Source organism: Lethenteron reissneri, chromosome 59, assembly GCF_015708825.2.
Source record: "Lethenteron reissneri isolate LAM-NWPU_2019-01 chromosome 59, ASM1570882v1, whole genome shotgun sequence".
Taxonomy (NCBI): domain Eukaryota; kingdom Metazoa; phylum Chordata; class Hyperoartia; order Petromyzontiformes; family Petromyzontidae; genus Lethenteron; species Lethenteron reissneri.
In genome coordinates this window covers 6,003,552-6,022,692 of record NC_083837.1, presented here as the reverse complement: position 1 = coordinate 6,022,692, position 19,141 = coordinate 6,003,552, and the positions used below count along the sequence as shown (strand labels likewise).

General features: G+C 52.2%; 1 protein-coding gene across 1 annotated transcript in view; it reads right to left on the bottom strand.

Moving 5' to 3' along the window:
• The window catches only part of LOC133357678 (stAR-related lipid transfer protein 13-like), a 164,338-nt gene extending 145,276 nt beyond the window's left edge, over positions 1–19,062 (bottom strand). Inside the window, 2 exon segments of the mRNA XM_061575768.1 lie at positions 1,792–2,798; positions 18,943–19,062. Of these exon segments, the coding sequence (XP_061431752.1) occupies positions 1,792–2,622 (831 nt within the window). The 5' untranslated portion in view covers positions 2,623–2,798; positions 18,943–19,062.
• Positions 19,063–19,141: the final 79 nt, after the last annotated feature.

Here is a 19,141-nt window from a genome sequence, read left to right as displayed (position 1 = left end):
TTATTAGGTATAGCCCTGTGAGCCATTCAGCTCTTGAATCGGGTGCAACCGCAACAAACAAAAAACAAAAACATGAACGCACTCCCTTGAGAGGCCTCGTGGCCGACAGGTCGTGTCAAAAAAATGCCGCTAGATTTCATTTGCGGAGAGACGGATATGCGAACGAGACGTAGAGTCCGCTCGTTTGTTCCGAGTAGAGCCGCTGGCACCGCGATCAGATGGGTCTCAGCCCCGGCTGCTCGGCATCAAGGATTCTTAAGAATCTTGAGATTCCTCAAATTTCTGCAGTCGTCCGTTCAAATGACAAACACATGCTGGCGACGTGAAACGCCGTCCTCGAAAAAATACGACGCTGCCAAGCGCAGCTCAGCGCGTGCCGGGGAAGTGAGCTGAGCGAGAGACAGCACCCATCACACCAACGCTATTGATTATAATAAGAAATAATTACTTTCATGGCAATAAAACAGGAGGTGTTAAGATGTTAAAACACCAAGCAGAAACATTTTGCAAGGAATCATGTCTGCATTAACCACACAGTACTTTTGGTGAACATGCAAACAAAAAAACATGCTCTGGTAGCATATGATGATGCATTGTCTTTGAAACTGGTCCACACCAGAGACATCTTTCTTTAGAGCCTAGTCTCAAACAGTGTGAGACCAGAGAATGCCAAAAGGCGAACAGCACAAATACAATGCCACATTGAGAGCTCGGGGTGAGCAGCAACATCATGGGACTTCTCGTTGTGACTGCTCGTTTCACTGGGAGAGCCGTCACGGCGCTGAACGGTTGAAATCGATTTACAGGGGGCACGTGGGGGAGGGCGTGGGGGGGAGGGCGTGGGGGGGAGGGCGTGGGGGGGGGCATGGGGGGGGATGCGGGGAGGGGGTGTGGGGGGGGCGCGGGGGGCGGGACGTAGAGGGGGGGCGTGGGGTCAAGCGCAGGCGGTGGTGCTGGCGAAGGAGAATTCGTGGGTTCGTTAACGTGGTGGCTCGGCTACCAAAGCCAAACACGAACTCTTGCTAGGATGGGGGGGGGGGGTCAAAGGTGACCTTTACAGAGCTCTCTGGCTGCCGGCCCTCGCTTGACGGAGTGATTGGCCACCTCTCGGTGACATCGCGGCCGTACGCGACCTAGGCAGGCTGCGGCGTCTATGGCCACTCACAACGAGCCCATGCGACGAAGGCAATATGTCAGCCAAGTTGCGAGTTGTTTGTTCCAATGAATTGTCTAAAACTTTGCATGCCTCGTGTAACGATCCCAAGACGTTTGGGCGTTCCGCTGAACAGCCGGACGCTCGGGGTTCACGGTTCACAGCGCGGTGCGCTACCCTACTGCACCACCGCTCCACCCCTGCACGAGTGATTTAATGATAAGTCGATGCGATCCGATGGACATTGCACGTTTGTAAGTATGTCATCGTCTTCCATTGTCTTGAGCAGGATAGAAAAAGAGAACCCCGTACTGCGTCTCCACATCGGACTCAATTAAAAAATCTTTAGCTCCATCGGCATCGTGGCTTTGGTGGCCAACATTACCCAGCCACTTTTGTTGGAGAAAGCAAACCTCCGGATAGGTATCGACCCATCTGTGTCTCATCACCCTGTTAAACAAATGCACCCGGGTGTTACCACACACGTTATTGGCAAGGTGCACTCTGCGTGCACTATGCCCCCCCCCCACTCCGTTTAACCACACGAAGACAAATATCGTTTTGTCATTTCAACTGCAGAGATTACAAATACTGTTGCGGGTACCGCACGAGCGGCAAGAAGATCCACGCACACTGACCGTGGCAGGGGGTGACTGCGGCTCTTGGCTGGACACCACCGTTGCCGTCGCTGGCCGGCCAGGGCCGCTGGCCCCATCTCCCGCAGGCTCCACCAGCTTCTCCGCGCTGCAAACAATGGGGAGGCTGTCCCCATCCATCCGGCGCTTCGAGGTGCCACCGCTGCCGCCGCTCCCCGCGACCGGCGGCTGGCTTTCTTCCGCTTCCCACGTCGTCTCGCGGGCCTCTCCCAACTCCTCTACCGCCATCTCCTCCTCCTCTGCCTGCTCCTCCTCCCCCCCACCGTTCAGGCAGCACCCGGCTCGCTCCGACCGCTCGCTGGCGGCGGAGGAAAGCTCGGCGCTCGGCGCTCGCCGCTCCGTGACGGCGTCAGGGCCTTGGTCGGGCTGCCAAACGTCGCTGTCCTCACTGCGGTGGTCGTCGTCGTCGTCGTCGTCGATGTGCAGCAGCACGCAGTCCATCGCGATGAATGGCAGAAACGTGCCGAGAGGCGAATCTTCCGGAGACCCTCGGGGCCCCCCACTCACCCCGCTCACTCCGCTCCCCCCTCCCACGTCCTCGGGGGCGTCGTCCGCAATGGAGCCGTCCCTGCTGCCACCGCCACCGCCCCCACAGCCGCCCCCTCCGCATATCAGAAGGTGCCGCCCTGGTTTTTGATCACGGGGCCCAGGAGCGCCGCGTGTGCCATTTGGCCCGGTGGGCTGATTTTGGCTCATCCCGCCGATTCTGCTGGCACGTGAGGAAGGGTTGGGCATCTTATCGACGGCGGCCCGTTCTGTTTTGCCAAGACTTTGCGATGTTTTCATTCCGCACGCACCTCTCGCCTCTGCCATCTCCACGGCGGAGGGTGAGCGAATTGGATGAATGAGATTGGCAGGGCCAGAGCGGTGTGGCGATTATTTTATTCTGTAGAGTTGGCGAATCGGTTTAAGTGGTTTAAATGGGGACTGTTCGGGAGTGTTTTTCTGGGCGCTCGTCGAGGGCGTGGGCGGCTTTGACGTTCGATTCTCTGAAACGATAACACAGGAGAGGCAGGAACGCGTTCATTTTTTTCCGTGAGATCGTTCTCCGATTAAAATGAAAAAAAGTTAAAACGCACAACACAAAACCAGTTTACTGTCGCAACATCATGGTATCCTTATCTAGCCAACAGCGCAACAAGACACGATTGCTTTCCCCGCACAAAACACCCGTGGCACCATCTAAAACGGCCGAGCGTTTGGCAGGCGTGAAAGAGGAGGCCAAACGCTCTCTCATGTGTCCTCTGGTGGAGGTCCTTCCGCCAGCAGTGGTGTGAGCAAGCGATTGTCGGACTGTTCACGTGAACACCTGTGGTCTGTACAGTCGGACCATCATCGTCGTCGTCTTCCTGAGGATGGTAATAAACGTAATAAAGAAAAACATAGTCGTAATAATGATAACAACTGCTGTGCCATGAGCCCAGCACATGGAGCAAAAACGTCAGACATCGTGCCGAGATGCGAGGGGCACGACCCGATAGCACGTCGGGAAAATATTTCAGTGAGCTGGGAAAATTATGAAGCCGATTACTCCCAAAAATTATTTAGCAAAGTGGTCGCTGATACGTGTAGTACAGGGCAACCTCGCTAGGCGCGGGGTTTACGTTGATGGAGAAAAGCCGTGTTGAGCAAAACCGCATTCAACGAATTATCAACTTCATGGGAAAAGGAGGGTTGAGTTCCTGGGTAAAAAATCATCACTCACTCCCATCCATCCTAATTCTACACAAGCTCTGCCCTTGTCTTCTTAGGTTTTTTCGGTAAAGTCACGTAGGTAAAACATAGCAATCACCACAAATGCAACTCAATTTGTAGACTCCAGGATACTGTAAGTCAGGAACGACATCCTTCACAGATGGAATCGTTCCTGACTTACAGTATCCTGGAGTCTACAAATTGAGTTGCATTTGTGGTGATTGCTATGTTTTACCTACGTGACTTTACCGAAAAAACCTAAGAATCATTGCAGTCACGAAAGCTTCAAATCTAGAATTTCTGCCCTTGTCCTTGTACTAAAGGTTGTTTAGTCGCTCTCCATTTCTCGTGTGTGTGAACTCTTTATCTTTACCTCAACACAAAACCCTGTCTGCATCACTCTTTCCGCACCACGGCACTGATGCCCGACGCTGGCCCCTAACACTGAATTGCCAGCCCGACGCTGGCCCCTAACACTGAATTGCCAGCCTGCTGCTTGCTCCCAGCACTGTCACTTGAACGATTCGCTATTGTGGACGTCCGCATGACGAGCGTCCTCAACGAGTGGACGGCTGGACGCACACGGCAATGCGCGTGAATATTTTGCTGAGCGTATTGGAGCAGCGTCTCGTTACAACGCCGCGCAGAAAACAAAAACGGGCGGTCAACGGTAGAAGCGTCACTTTGCCGTTGTGTTGATGGGGTTTCATAGAAAAAAGATCGGCCGCGCAAAACGCTCGAGAATAATAAAAGCTCCACGCTAAATCACGTCGGGGAAACCAGGCCGGCCCCGACGCGTTGTTTAAATGTCGCGAATGCAGGCTCTTGTCAATCGGAACCATCACAAAACGGAGGAACCGACCTGGAAGACAAATAAGTCGTCATCGTCGAGTCGATTAAATCGCCCTTCGGTTCCTTCCGACGAATGCAGCACTCGCCTCTCGCAAAGTCCAACTAACAACTGTCTCTAAGCAAACAACGTTAGCAGCGGCAAACCTCGCATAGCCACATCATCAACGCCGTCGTGTTCCGCAAAACAAACATCATGAATGTTTAACACGTAGGCTTTCGCGACCAATATCATCCATAATATAGTTTTTTGGGTTAGATCGCCTAAATATATAAATGTGTCGTTAAACCGGCCACCGAATGGTTTAATGAACGTAACAGGAGGACTTCTCCACAAATCTGGCTGTCGCCTGATGAAGTTAGTTGTAATTACTGGCGAGACATCGCACTCAAATTGTAAATGTTGTGGATTTGCTCTCCAACACACACCGGCGTGCTGTACTAGTGACGAATTATCACGTTCTGCTTACGTGACATCCCTTGGCTGTGTCGGCTGGTGGCGGGTTTAACGACACATTTATATATCCATGCGATCTAACCCCAAAGGGCGATATTATGCAAGACATCATGAAAGTAAACCGTGTAGAGCCAAAACATGCGCTCCAATAAAACCGCATTCGGCGAGGTTTTCCTCTACATATTTACGCAGAACTCTTTATTTATTACGATTTTGTTATTTCCTTAAAAGTGTCAGGAAATTAAATATGGGCGGGAAAGGGGGGGGGGGAACTAAAATGAAAACTATTCTAGTTTTAATTTATCAGGTAAGGCCCACTGAGCTACGTAGCTCTTTTCCAGAAGCAACCTGTCCACCAAATGATAGCTCAACAAAGTGGCTGATCGTGTGGAAATAGCAGCAGCCAACCGGAGGACCCGGAGAAAAGTCTACGCGACCACGCGGGGAGAGACACGCAAACTCCAGATATACAGCATACGTCAGGGTCGGGATCAAAACCACGACCTCCTGTACACCAAGCGAGGTGGCTAACAAATGAAAACGTCCCCCCGAAGCCGGTACCGTTCCGTGGCCTATTAGGAACCGGGCCGACCAGCAGGAGGTGAGCGGTGAGGCCGCACGTGGCCCGCCCCCATTGTTTTCTTATTTACCACTTCCATCCGCGCCTCTTTCCCGCACTGCACACACTTGTCTCAGTCACAGTGTTGGTCAGCCCACAAGCTCTAACCCCTAGCCAAAATGAGTAAAAAACAAACGTCGCTGGAGAGCTTCTTTGAAAGAGGGGGAAAGACCCAAAATGATGAACCCCCCCCATCCATGAAAAAATTGTCATCCACGAAACCGGTCCCTGGCGACAAAAAGGTTGGCGACCGCTGTTGTAACAATCACGACACAGGGACGCTGCGTTGCTGGTCGAGCGATTAGATCCATGGTGGCGCTTCTAGCGTACGAGATACCGTTGGTGTCGACACACCGCGGTGACCCTAGTGCACGGGAAAGGGAGCGGAACGCCCGGGAGGCGCATTTTTACCGTCCACGGAGGAGATGGAGCGATAAAATCGGTTCGTGCTGGGTGGATTATTATATCGCGAGATCGTGAGAGATGGCGACGGCTCGTGAAAGTCTTCATCCAGTAGTCAATTGATCATGGACGATGTTGTTTATGATGATGATGATGATGACGACGTTGCTGGATGGAAACGGAGGATGATGGGGAATTTGATTGGAATGTGTGGGATTACCGTGGTGGCAGGGTTACTGTGGTGGCAGCAGCCAACCTTCGCCTCGAGGGGGAATGGAGGGAGGGTGGAACCGGAGGGGCAAGGATGGCTTTTGTTGACGAACGCTACCCTTGTATTTCTCCAAGAGAATAAAAAAACGCGGCTTGCACTGCATAAGAATGTGAGCATTAACATGATCGAGCGCGTGCACGCACGCACGCAACCTGGCACCCGTGCACAGGTGGGCACGATGTGTGCACAGCTGCACAGCAGCAACAACGCATTCACCTCTCCTATCAAACACGGAGTGGAAAGGTGGCAGCAGACTTCACGTGAGCCCGCTCCGTTCAGTGGGAAATCACGGCCAAAGCCATCGCCGAACTGGCGAGCAAACACCGAACAACGATCTCCCGGTCTCCAGAGCAGCAACGCGACCAACCATTGCTCACATCTTCATCATCGGCCACGGTCTATCCACTGCTGGATGAAGGCCTCGCCAAGATACGTCGCCTTCTCTTGAGATACGTAATCTAAATGAAGATTTCGATTCTGACGGCACGATCCCCCTAGCGCCAGCGCACGAGCCGATTCCACAGCTCCATCTCCACGGTGAATGGATTCGCTCGGGGAGCGATCCCTCCTTTAGCTGTAACTCCGTCACGAGTCTCGACCAGCGGCCGTCGCCGCGTCGGGCCGGTCAAAGTGATCTCTCCGACGAATTGCGTATGCTCTCTAGTCCACGTGTTCCTCTCTCTGCCTCTCGGCGTCACCCCACGCATGCACCGCTCCCCCATGCATGCCCCTTTCTGCACTTTCCATGTTTTGTTCCGCTCACTGTACCATGGTCCATGATTCTGAATCTGACGGAGAAAGCATTGCTGTTAAACCCCACGCTGCCATGTTATGAGGTATTGACTAATTGTGCTTCAGTCTAACAGAGCTTCATACTAATAGTGCTCCTTCAACGCAGCAGAAAACAAGCCCACCATACGAAGCCCTCATTCCGCCGATGTGTGGATCGCTCGACGGATGCGCTCGAATGACGGATTCTTTTGCATTTGCATTGCAACCCCAGTCGAACTGTAAAAAACTTAAAGCGGAAGTAAAGAGAGAGCGACCTCCAGTATACCAGGTGAGGTAGTTATCGTCTCTGAGCCACCGTGATAATGATGAGAGAGAAAACACAAACTCCAAATATAGAGCAGGCGTCAGGGTTGGGATCGAACTCACGACCTTCAATATACCAGGCGAAGTAGTTAACATCTCGCCACCAGAGCACGACTGCGGTCACCATCCTAAAACCCGGGGAGTGGCACAGTAACGCCACAGGCCGCTTCAATCGATCGCCAGCAATGCTTCATTAACTCACCTTGTGGCTCCCTTGGCCACCAACCTCTACATGAACGCAGACGAGTCGCTGATCGGCCCCTCGCCACGCAGCAAAAGAAGCGCCTTAGTCGAGTCTAAGGGTTGCCTGCGCCAATCTAGGAGTTTCTAGGTGAGTATGTGACATCTCCATGCGAGCCTAACATCTCAAACCACGGAGCAAAAAACATGCCACTGCCCGCTTGGATCATACAGACGACTCCAGAACCCGTCCACTGGTCACTCGCCGACCTTGATATTGAACACGTGAATGCCCCCATCAACTCCCCGCCATATACGGCAAACAAGTATAAGAGCAACACGACCATTATTATCCTTCCTAGCTGCCGAGCCACCTCAAAGCGTTATCCCTCGGTCATCTGGAATGCAATCAATGAAGTCAACTTCAGCTGTGTGCGTATGTACAAACAGCTAAACCACAGACAGCTTTATGATGATCACCATCACTCTTCAAAAATAAACGTCTCTCGTACGGAACGCTACTGCTGCTGTCGAACCTCCCCGTTTCAACCTTCCACTCCGCAAATGGTCGATCACCAACCGAATCGGGACTGGGCGTGCGGCCAATGAGGCCATCCGATGGCACAAATGGCACGCCATCAAAGATTCGGCGGTCTGTGAGCGATACGAATCCCAACCATCAACCGCATCGTAAACACTCCATCGCTGTCTTCACTCCTTTAAAGGAGGTACGCGGACGAGATCCACTCTGAGTCTGAACAGACAATTGGGTGGATAACAAATCTACAATTGCATCTTGAATCTGCTGCTATTACTCCATTTGAAAGAAGAAGAAGACCATCACTCGTGACGCTGCGTTGGCTGCGGTGCACAAGCACAAAGGAAAATAACTAAATAACCCTGCGGCCCTCAAACGAAAACCAACGTACGGACTGCACACAATAGGTGGCGTGTTGTGAAAATGGGCCCTTTTTCAGAGCAGAGAGATCAGTTTTGGAAAATAAAGTTGAAAGAGATTGTATTCAATACATGGATTCAAACCCAAAGCAAATGCGCAACACCACATGTGCCTGGGCCCTCATTAATCCTGGAAGAGACATTCGCCACGGCAGGAATGCGCCGCACGGCGGCGGCGGTGACGGGATGCCAGCGAGGGCTCTACGGCACGCCAGCTCCACCGTCTCCGCGTGCCCCGGCACGTCCAGGTCGGTGGACAGAGTTGGGGGGGGGGGGCGCAGATGGATGGCTCGGTGAGGAGCGCTCTCCTCGCCCAGTGACAATGCAGCTCCCAGGGCCTGCCTCCACGACGGAGGACGTGAAATGAGCCACAAGTCTCTCTGTGTCTCACGATCAATCAGTCCGCGCCCCCATCTCAAAGACGCCGGTGGCGACGGTCAGCGTCGCGGCGTTCCTTCCCGCCACCGAGCTTTGTCCGTGTATTCATACTCAATGACTTCGGGTTATGACTCTCCTCCCAATTGCATCCAATTGTTAAAAATGCTTATTTTGTCACTTCATCGGCCGCCTTCCCTGGCTTCTTGGACCGATAGTATTCCCAGTAAAAAAAAAACATTCACGTTCAGTCTCTTGTCTTTCTCGTTACATGTCCAAGAAATCTAAATTAAGCGGATATGATATCATCCACTGTCTGGTGAATGCCTCCCCGTGATGAATATCAAGACGAAAAACATACATGCGGATATGTAGAAACAGCATAATCAATTAATTGTAAAAAGAAAAGCACCAATTCAAGCATTTAAAAAGAGAACAGGAGCTAGTATATTGTATGTACAGTATCTGCAGTGTAATGCTAAATCTAACAATCATAAAATTGAAGGCCACATGTAAACAAATACAAAAACCGTTTGGTCAGGCTGCTGCTATTGCAAAGACAAAAACTCAACACTCGTCAGTAACACCACGCAACCTTGAAAGGGAAAATATTTAATGGGCAACGTTTCGGTCAATGGCCCTACATCATAGCAAACCAACAGATGGTCCACTCTGTCTTCTCTGACCTTGCTATTTATCTGACACAAATAAAGGGGGACGTGACCCAAAACGTTGCCCGTAGTCTAAAATTTTCTGGACTTGGAAAAAAAAATCAGAAAACCAGAATTTTCTAATTACAACCTGGAGCGAGGTTTGATTGGTTTCGCTCACAATGCAGGGGGATGTTTCCATCTCTAACTGTATCAGCAGTACCGCACAGCTGCTGTCCGTCTCGCATTGGTAGAGGAAATAGCGTCAGAACAGAACAATTGACGACGCAGGGTGGAAACGAAGAGATTACACAAAGCACAGAGACGACACAGCTGTATATCCACGCCGCGTCTGGGACGATCCTGCACAGGTGTCCGTTGCATTCTATTTTCCGTTGTCGTAGCTTTTCTCATCATTTACAGATTTGAATGATCGTCACCTCTGGGGAAAATGCTACTGGGGGTCCCCAATAGCATGAAGGCAACACCCCACTCTGTGTATGGGGTTCCCAGAGGAATTTTGGCAGCAGTACACCGGCATGTGCTCCTACTTTACTGATGAGTCCTAAGGAGGACAAAACCGTTCTACGGCCGAGTCTCTGTTTCACTGCTGCCGGTTGTTGGGACGTGGCCACAGTTTCTGAACTCTTGAAGAGTCTGTGATTCTAAACTACAACATGGCCACATATCCAGTTCCTTTTGAGCTGGTGGTCTCGACAAGGCCGAGAGCTTTTGCACGTGCAGTGCGTGCACACCTCTGTGTGTTGTAAACCATCTCTTCGAACCCCATCGAGCCATGTGGCTCAGTGGCTTGAAATCGGAAGGTTCGGAGTTCAAATCGGGGTTGGGGGAGTTGACTCGGCTCATCATTCCTCTGGGGTCAAACAAATTGTACCAAGGTGTGTGTTCGATGGAACATGGCATTTCCACCACTGACTCAGGGCTGTAAACAGCAGATAAGCATGATTTCAATGCTCATATGAGCAGGAATTCACGTTGACTGCATTAGCCCTAAGAGTTGGGATAGGTCCAAGCCGAGCTGACACCGTAACACTCACTGCACATGAGAATCACGGATTCATTCCAGGTGGCCTCTTGAATGCGAATCCATTATCTCAGTGGTTCTGGCTCTGTGTGTGAACGTGCCCATCAATGTATCCTCCGAACTAAGCCTTAGGACTACCACATTTGCGGGAGGCTCAACTAGGCGGGACAAGGTGAGCTTGGCAGCACCAAGCTCCCTCCATCAAACAAGCCCCACTCAGCCTCTAGCCCCGCCCAGTGATGCATATTTTCTGTAGCCCACACCCAGTTCTTGGGTGACCACACCCAGTTCTAGCCCCGCCCACTACTCGGCTAGCCCCGCCCACTGCTCGGCTAGCCCCGCCCACTGCTCGGCTAGCCCCGCCCACTGCTCGGCTAGCCCCGCCCACTGCTCGGCTAGCCCCGCCCACTGCTCAGCTAGCCCCGCCCACTGCTTAGCTAGCCCCACCCACTGCCGGCTAGCCATGCCCACTGGCCGGCTAGCCCCGCCCACTGCTCGGCTAGCCCCGCCCACTGCCTGGCTAGCCCCGCCCACTGCTTAGCTAGCCCCACCCACTGCCTGGCTAACCCCGCCCACTACCAGGCTAGCCCCGCCCACTACAAGGATAGCCCCGGTCACTGCTCGGCTAGCCCCGGTCACTGCTCGGCTAGCCCCGGTCACTGCTCGGCTAGCCCCTCCCACTACTGGGCTAGCCCCTCCCACTACTGGGCTAGCCACTCCCACTACTGGGCTAGCCCCTCCCACTACTGGGCTAGCCCCTCCCACTGTTCAGCGATCCCCGCCCACTGCCCAGCTAGCGCTGCTCTTTGCCTGCATATTACGAGTCGATTATGAGGACAGGAAACTTTAAACCGAGAGGGGAATAATTTTTTTTTTAACAAAAGCTTCAGGACACCCTTTCTGATATCACAACTGTTCCGGCCAAATAACAACATTTGGTAAACAACCTTGCCTGAGCTGGTGACCACAAACATGCCTCTCCAGCTGTAATTGTTGTGCACGCGTAAAGGTATGTTTCTTTATCTTTTCCTCGCTTCTTTGCGCTGACTTTTGCGTGACCCCGGAGCCCCGGACACGTCTGCGGAATTCCTCGGAGAATCCACATTGATCGCGGACTCACGGCTGTCGTCACACATTGACAGCTCCATCGCACGTCTAGATTCCAGACGTTGCACATTGACAACGAGTTAATATTTGCCGCCGATGATAAGCGACGATTCTGGAGAGCGTGTGCCCATCCCCCCCTGGGACGGAACAAACGCACGGGAGGATGTTTCCAGAGCTTCAGAAACCTTTGCAGAGTGTCCCTGACATCGGCGGGGGCGGCGTCACGCAATGCTGTTTATTTAACCAGGCAAGAGATGGCTCAGATTCACTGCCCGCTTTACCAGGGACCCGCTCGTAAATTATACTTACAGGCCCGGTAGGCATACACTTTAGTTAACTTACCATTTAGCACACATAACAAACAAAAAAAACCCCAAAACATTCCTCAATAGCACTGGCCCTAAAAAGGATACATTTTATAATGTGCAACATTTTTTGGCAATGTCCAATTTTTCATAACAGAGGGGACAGGGGCCAGAGAGATTAAATGAACAACAGCCAGATGACTGCATTTTGTCAGGGCCCTGTGGTGTATAGCAAAGTAGTTCTACTGAATCAAGTTAGTTACATGCATCAGTGGTGCAGATAAATTGTAATACGATTATAATCCATTAATTTGTAATGGGTTTAATGTCTTGTTTAAATTGGATTGGCTGTTCCTGTGAGGTCATGACACCGATTTAAGGTGACACGGTGACCCTGATTTCCTGGATTGGTTGTGTTCCTCAGGCTTTATGAATTTTGCTCCCGAAAAATTGCGTGGCGTAGTTCCGAACAAAATGCCTAATCGAGTGGCCACAATTATGGTGGCGAAAACTCGTCAACTCACCGGCGAGCTGACACGATGATCATTGGCGCGTCGTGCAAAAATTTGCGCACTTTGCACACGTGACAACCGACTTCTTTGCCTGCGTCAGACCACCACGTGGCGTGAAAAAAAAAATGCCGAACCATAATTACAGTCGAACCCCTCTTAACGACGGCCGTCAAGCGAGCATAGGGAATTACCCTTTTTCACCCAAAATTGTACTTTATAATATTTCATCAATGGATATTAATGCATAGAGATACTAATAACATTATAAACATGATTTTAAAAGAAACATGGTTAATCAATGCATGAATGAATGTTTATTGTACCTACAACAGCCCGTTGTTAACAGGGGAATTGGTCGGTAAGGAACACATTGGGCTCTATGGGGGCACTACACTATACACGACACTACTATACACTCCACTATTAACTACACTACCATACACTACACTACCATACACTACAATACTATACACTACACTACTATACTACACTACACACTACACACCGGGCTCAATGGAGGCCCGTCCGTCGTCAAGCGATTAGTCGTTAACAGGGGTTGCTCGTTAAGAGGGGTGCTCCTGTAATTGCTATCACAAATCTACTTGTTAAAATCAACAAGGCTGTACGTGCACAAACCGTATTTGCGATCTCGTGATCCAAACATTATCCCTGCTCGAGAGGCGAACATCAGTCCTATGGCGGCAGCCAATAACGCATTGACGCTAACGAGATGGAAAAAAAGTGGTGGATCCCTTTCTCACGCGTTGACAGCCGCTCTAGATGATCATTTCAAGTGGGATAAAAGCCCCGGAGCTTTGAAGGCAGAGTCTACGTCGCTCTGCAGCTACGACGACTACTTTGCTAAGAGCTGTAGCCGCTGGCTTCAGCGATGATTATCTACGAGACGATAATATGTTTCTCATGGCGTACAATTGTTGAAGTGGGGCAGCCATAATGAGCAATTTTCAAAAATTGAGCCTTCGGGACACCGAGGGTCTCCCACGTGAGCTTGGAGGGCAAAGTGTTACGCAGAGGGGAGGGTCTCAGTAGGAGACACCCAGAGGGGAGAGAGTCTCTATTGAGACACCCAGAGGGGAGAGAGTCTCCACTGAGACACCCAGAGGGGAGAGAGTCTCACTGAGACACCCAGAGGTGAGAGAGTCTCTATTGAGACACCCAGAGGGGAGAGAGTCTCACTGAGACACCCAGAGGGGAGGTGAGAGAGTCTCACTGAGACACCCAGAGGGGAGAGAGTCTCACTGAGACACCCAGAGGGGAGAGAGTCTCACTGAGACACCCAGAGGGGAGAGAGTCTCACTGAGACACCCAGAGGTGAGAGAGTCTCACTGAGACACCCAGAGGTGAGAGAGTCTCACTGAGACACCCAGAGGTGAGAGAGTCTCACTGAGACACCCAGAGGGGAGAGAGTCTCACTGAGACACCCAGAGGGGAGAGAGTCTCACTGAGACACCCAGAGGGGAGAGAGTCTCTCTGAGACACCCAGAGGGGAGAGAGTCTCACTGAGACACCCAGAGGGGAGAGAGTCTCACTGAGACACCCAGAGGGGAGAGAGTCTCCACTGAGACACCCAGAGGGGAGAGAGTCTCCACTGAGACACCCAGAGGTGAGAGAGTCTCACTGAGACACCCAGAGGGGAGAGAGTCTCTGCTGAGACACCCAGAGGGGAGAGAGTCTCCACTGAGACACCCAGAGGTGAGAGAGTCTCACTGAGACACCCAGAGGTGAGAGAGTCTCACTGAGACACCCAGAGGGGAGAGAGTCTCCACTGAGACACCCAGAGGGGAGAGAGTCTCCACTTAGACACCCAGAGGGGAGAGAGTATCTACTGAGTGGAAGGATCGCTTTCCTACATCAGCGGGAACGTTCACGTGTCCCGAGTCATCCATCCAAGCAGCAAATCTCAGAGACCCGGCGAGATGAGGCTGCATAGCGCTGTTACTGAAGTAACACATTCCTGCGGAGGGAGCTGATAGGAACGTTGGGTTGCTCAGTCAATGGCCAGGGTCAACGGCGGCGTGGTGTATTCCGCAAATATGCCCGACTGTGCGGGCGGCCACAAGCCGGCGTGAGTAGGTTAAACTTTGAGTTTTATAAGGGCACCACGGGGTGACCAGCCCCTCCCCACCCAGCCCCACCCCCCCACCCAGCCCCACCCTCTCCACCCAGCCCCTCCCCACCCTCCCCACCCAGCCCCTCCCCACCCTCTCCACCCAGCCCCTCCCCACCCTCTCCACCCAGCCCCTCCCCACCCTCTCCACCCAGCCCCTCCCCACCCTCCCCACCCAGCCCCTCCCCACCCTCTCTTCCCCACCCAGCCCCACCCACCCCACCCAGCCCCACCCTCCCCACCCAGCCCCACCCTCCCCACCCAGCCCCTCCCTCGACCACCCAGCCCCTCCCTGCACGACGGACACAATAATCCCCTGTGGGCTGGTGTAACCAGGAGGTTCCTACCAGTAAAAGTTCCCCATTGCAAGGCTCCGCGAGTGGACAACGTGATCACTGCGAGACACCTGCATGGGCAAGCTCGGACGCCCCTCTCACTATGCTGTCAGAATTTCCGATGGGTTCGCCTTCGTGAGCTCTTGAAAATCTCGCACCTTTGAAACGTATCTCAAGAATCCCAAACACGCCTTTTGGTTTGGCGTGGGCAGCTCGAGGCGAGCGACGGCTCTCGCACGCCGCCGGTCACGGAGGATTTTTTGTTTTGTTTTCACTGGCTTCAAAAGTAATCGTTACAGCTCATTCGTCGGCGCGCTAACGAGCACGGCCAGCGGGCGAGTGGCGTGACCTGTGGTTCTCGGCGCGAGTCCACGCGTTCCCCGAACCGCCGTCTTGAATTTCACCTTTTGCAAAGCGGTTTAGAGTGAACTCTTGGAGACACGTGTGCGGACTATCCGGCTTGCAGACTCAGCCAGCCTCTCAAAAGAGAGGGATAGAGAAAAGAAGGAATAACAATGTAACGGTTTTGAATATGGAGACTAGAAGCAACAGAATTGCGTAAAAAAAAGGATTGTAAACAATTCATGGAGAAACAAGATGAGTACTATTCTTGGTTCTTTCTGTAAAGTCACGTAGAAGTGAAATAATAAAGCAATAACATTTATTATTGAATTATTTCCCTTCTACGTGACTTTACCGAAAGAACCAAGAATATGAATCCCTGCAGTCACAAAAGCTTTAAAGGGAAGTAATACAATAATAAAACAATACAATCTATTATTGTATTATTCCCTTCTACGTGACTTTACCGAAAGAACCGAGAATATAAATCTCCCTGCAGTCACAAAAGCTTTAAATCGAGAACAAGATGAGTACTGTATAAGCTAAATGTATCATGGATAGCAGCAGGGTACGCAGGAAGAAGAAGGCAATTAATAAGAATTATTCGAGAAAGTCAAAGTTAGATTTGTAGGAGATGTAATGAGAAAATACGACACTGAATGTGTAACTGTTTGACTTGGGAAATTATTAGTACCAAGAGAAGCCAGGGAAGAAGACAGCGAATTATGTACGTAAGCAAAAACATCTGTGGGCTGATGACCGAGTTATGGATTAACTGCGCCTATCAAAAATAGAAATGTAGAACCCGACGCTCATTTTGCGCCTTTGTGCACTCAATGCTTCTCTAATGAGACTGCTCCTAACTCACGACTCTGTGGCTGATTGCTTAAGAAACCATTCCATCCCAGCACACGATGGCAAATATGTCCCGGAGCTAATTTTGCATGTCGAGGTCTGCAGCGGGCTACGACGAGAGGGCTTCAGCAGAGAGAGTTCGTGTAGAATAAGAATATGATCTTACCCTTTCTGGCAATAAAACAGGAGGTGTTAAAGTATTCAAACATCAAATGGATACCTTTTGCAAGGAAGCAAGTCTGCATTAACCACAAGTACTTCTGGTGAACATGCAAACAAAACATGCCCTGATATATGCCTCTGCAACTGTCTCACACGAGCAAACGACAGCATCCAGCAAATCGCGCAGTGTGAGACATTGCTGGTAGTTTACACAAACGCCGAGGAAAAGGACTTGTCTACGTTTTAGGACTCGCGGAGTGTACAGATCCGGAGGGACGACGGCCAACAGCGGGACAACGCGGACGTTCAGAATAAACACCCTCGACATTCGAGGCCCAAACATGGCAACCTCGTGGCTTTGACATTCCTCCTCGAAGACACTTTGCGGTGTGACCACCAACCGCATCGGGACATCAATGACGGGCCGATGGGCGCCACATCGCCTGCACGATGGAAAAAAATCAAGACAAGCCACAGCGGTGCGACTGCGGCCATGCCACTCCAACTATGCACCACAGAGTACATGCACAGAGACACAGAGAGGCAGAGACTCACAGCGATTGATTCTAGAGACAGAAACTCCGAGATACGTACTCCATACAGATACACGGTCAAAGCGATAGACTCATTGAGAACCATAGAGATACGCAGAGAATTCGAGATACAAAGCGACCCATAGGAGATACAATGACGCAGAGACGCATAGGCATACAAAGAGACTCGTAAATATACTGCGCGTCAAAGACAAGCCGCAGTAACAATGCGACTGTGGACATGCAAACCCACACTACGGACCGCACAGTGAACCCACACGGACACGAACTCTCTCTCTGCCGAAGCCCTCTCTCTCGTCGTGGCCAGCAGCAGCAGGAGGACCTCGACATTGCCATCTGGCTCATGGACACATCGCTGATGCCATTGTGCGCGAGAATACAATGCAGAACAGAGTACTAAAGACAACGATCCCCCGTGTAGCCTTTCACGGGATGTTGGGGCAAGTGCTGTCAGCGATCAGCAGCTATGAAGGCCGGCACGGCACACGAGGGGGTGGGTGGCCATCGCCGCACCCGACCGCCTTTGTCTCCCCAGTGGCGATGATTGTACACACCGCACCAGGTACTCACTTGAGGCTGAGTCAACCTAAGGGGAGCCCAGGACCGGTGAAGATAATCGTCACCGGTGTTGATATCCGTGATCTAACCGCTACACTACAGCTCCCGACAGAGTACAGAGCACACGCCGATAGACAGGACTTTCACACACTCGACTACAATGGACCCGTGACTCATAATGGAGCTGTTATAATTCAATTCTCTTAGCCGTAGCAACTTAATTTTCCCAGAGGGACAGATAAACACGCAACACATTAATCATTGTTCTTCAGAAACTCTCCCCTCTGGGTGTCTAAGTAATGATGATGATGGTGATCACAGTGATGATGATGATCACAGTAATGATGATGATCACAGTAATGTTACTATTCTGTCTGTTACTGTTCCGTCTGTTTCCCAGGAAAGCATCACCGAGTCTCACCCATCCACGCATCCACCCATCATCCACCCATCCATCCATCCACCCATCATCCACACATCCACCCATCCATCCATCCACCCATCATCCACACATCCACCCATCCATCCATCCACGGATCCATCCACGGATCCACCCACGGATCCATCCACGCATCCACCCACGGATCCACCCACGGATCCATCCACGGATCCACCCACGGATCCATCCACGCATCCACCCACGGATCCACCCACGGGTCCATCCACGGATCCACCCACGGATCCACCCACGGATCCACCCACGGATCCACCCACGCATCCACCCACGGATCCACCCACGGATCCATCCACGGATCCACCCACGGATCCACCCACGGATCCATCCACGGGTCCATCCACGGACCCATCCACGCATCCACGGATCCACCCACGGATCCATCCACGGACCCATCCACCCATCCACGCATCTATCATCCGTCCACGCTGTAACACCGAGAGACACCAGCGACGCGAGGACGATTCAAGGCGCGCAGGCGGTTGACAGCACAACGAGTCACCCGGTGGGGAAGCAACTCCGGTTTCAGAATATTCTTCCCCCCCCCTGGCATCCGTCTCTCTTCAAAGTGGCTTCGTACGCCAGAAGTTTGCGCTCAACCCACGGGCGTTTTCGCTCGCACCGCAGCGCCTACTCAAGCTGGGATCTTAAGCCCCAAAACTCAGCGTTTGACAATCTCAGAAAACGAACACACACAAAAAGACGACTATTGCCGAGTCATCATGAAGCAATATCGAAAAAAAGATGCTGCTGGTTCTGTTTAATTGGTTGTCCCCCACCGCCCCGGCACCTCCGATTAGCACGGTTGGCTACGGTACGGTGCAAAAGAAGTTCAACGTACACAAAGATTCCCCCGTGTAGCCTTATCAGACTGTTGGGGCAAGTGCTGTTAGCGAGCAGCACCTATGAAGCGCCAGCACGGTGGCACACGAGGGGGCTGGGTGACGAGCACCACGCCCGGCCGCCTTTGTCTCCCCAGTGGCGATGTTTACACACCGAACCAGGTAATCATTTGGGGCTGAGTCGACCTAGGGAGAGGCACAGGACCGGTTTAGATAATCGTCGCCAGTGTTGGCCGTGAGCTGGAATCGAACTCGGGTGGCCGGGGTCGTAGCGCAGCGCAGCGATAACCGCTACGACACCACCGCTCCCCTCCCCGCACGCAACATACGCACTCACACACAGACACACAAACCAATCATAAGGCAGAGAGAGAGAGTCCTCACCGCACGACACTGACCGCACGTGCTCCTCACTGCCCAGCCATCGTCCCACGCACCTGGAAGGCAGCAGCCGCAGGATGGACATCATCCACACGCACTTCTCCTCCCCCGCCTCCTCTGGGGCGACATCAACACAAAACTGCCCATCCCAGCTGCGGACCCGGCCCTCCCCCCCACTCCTCCCAGCCACAGGGGCTCCTCC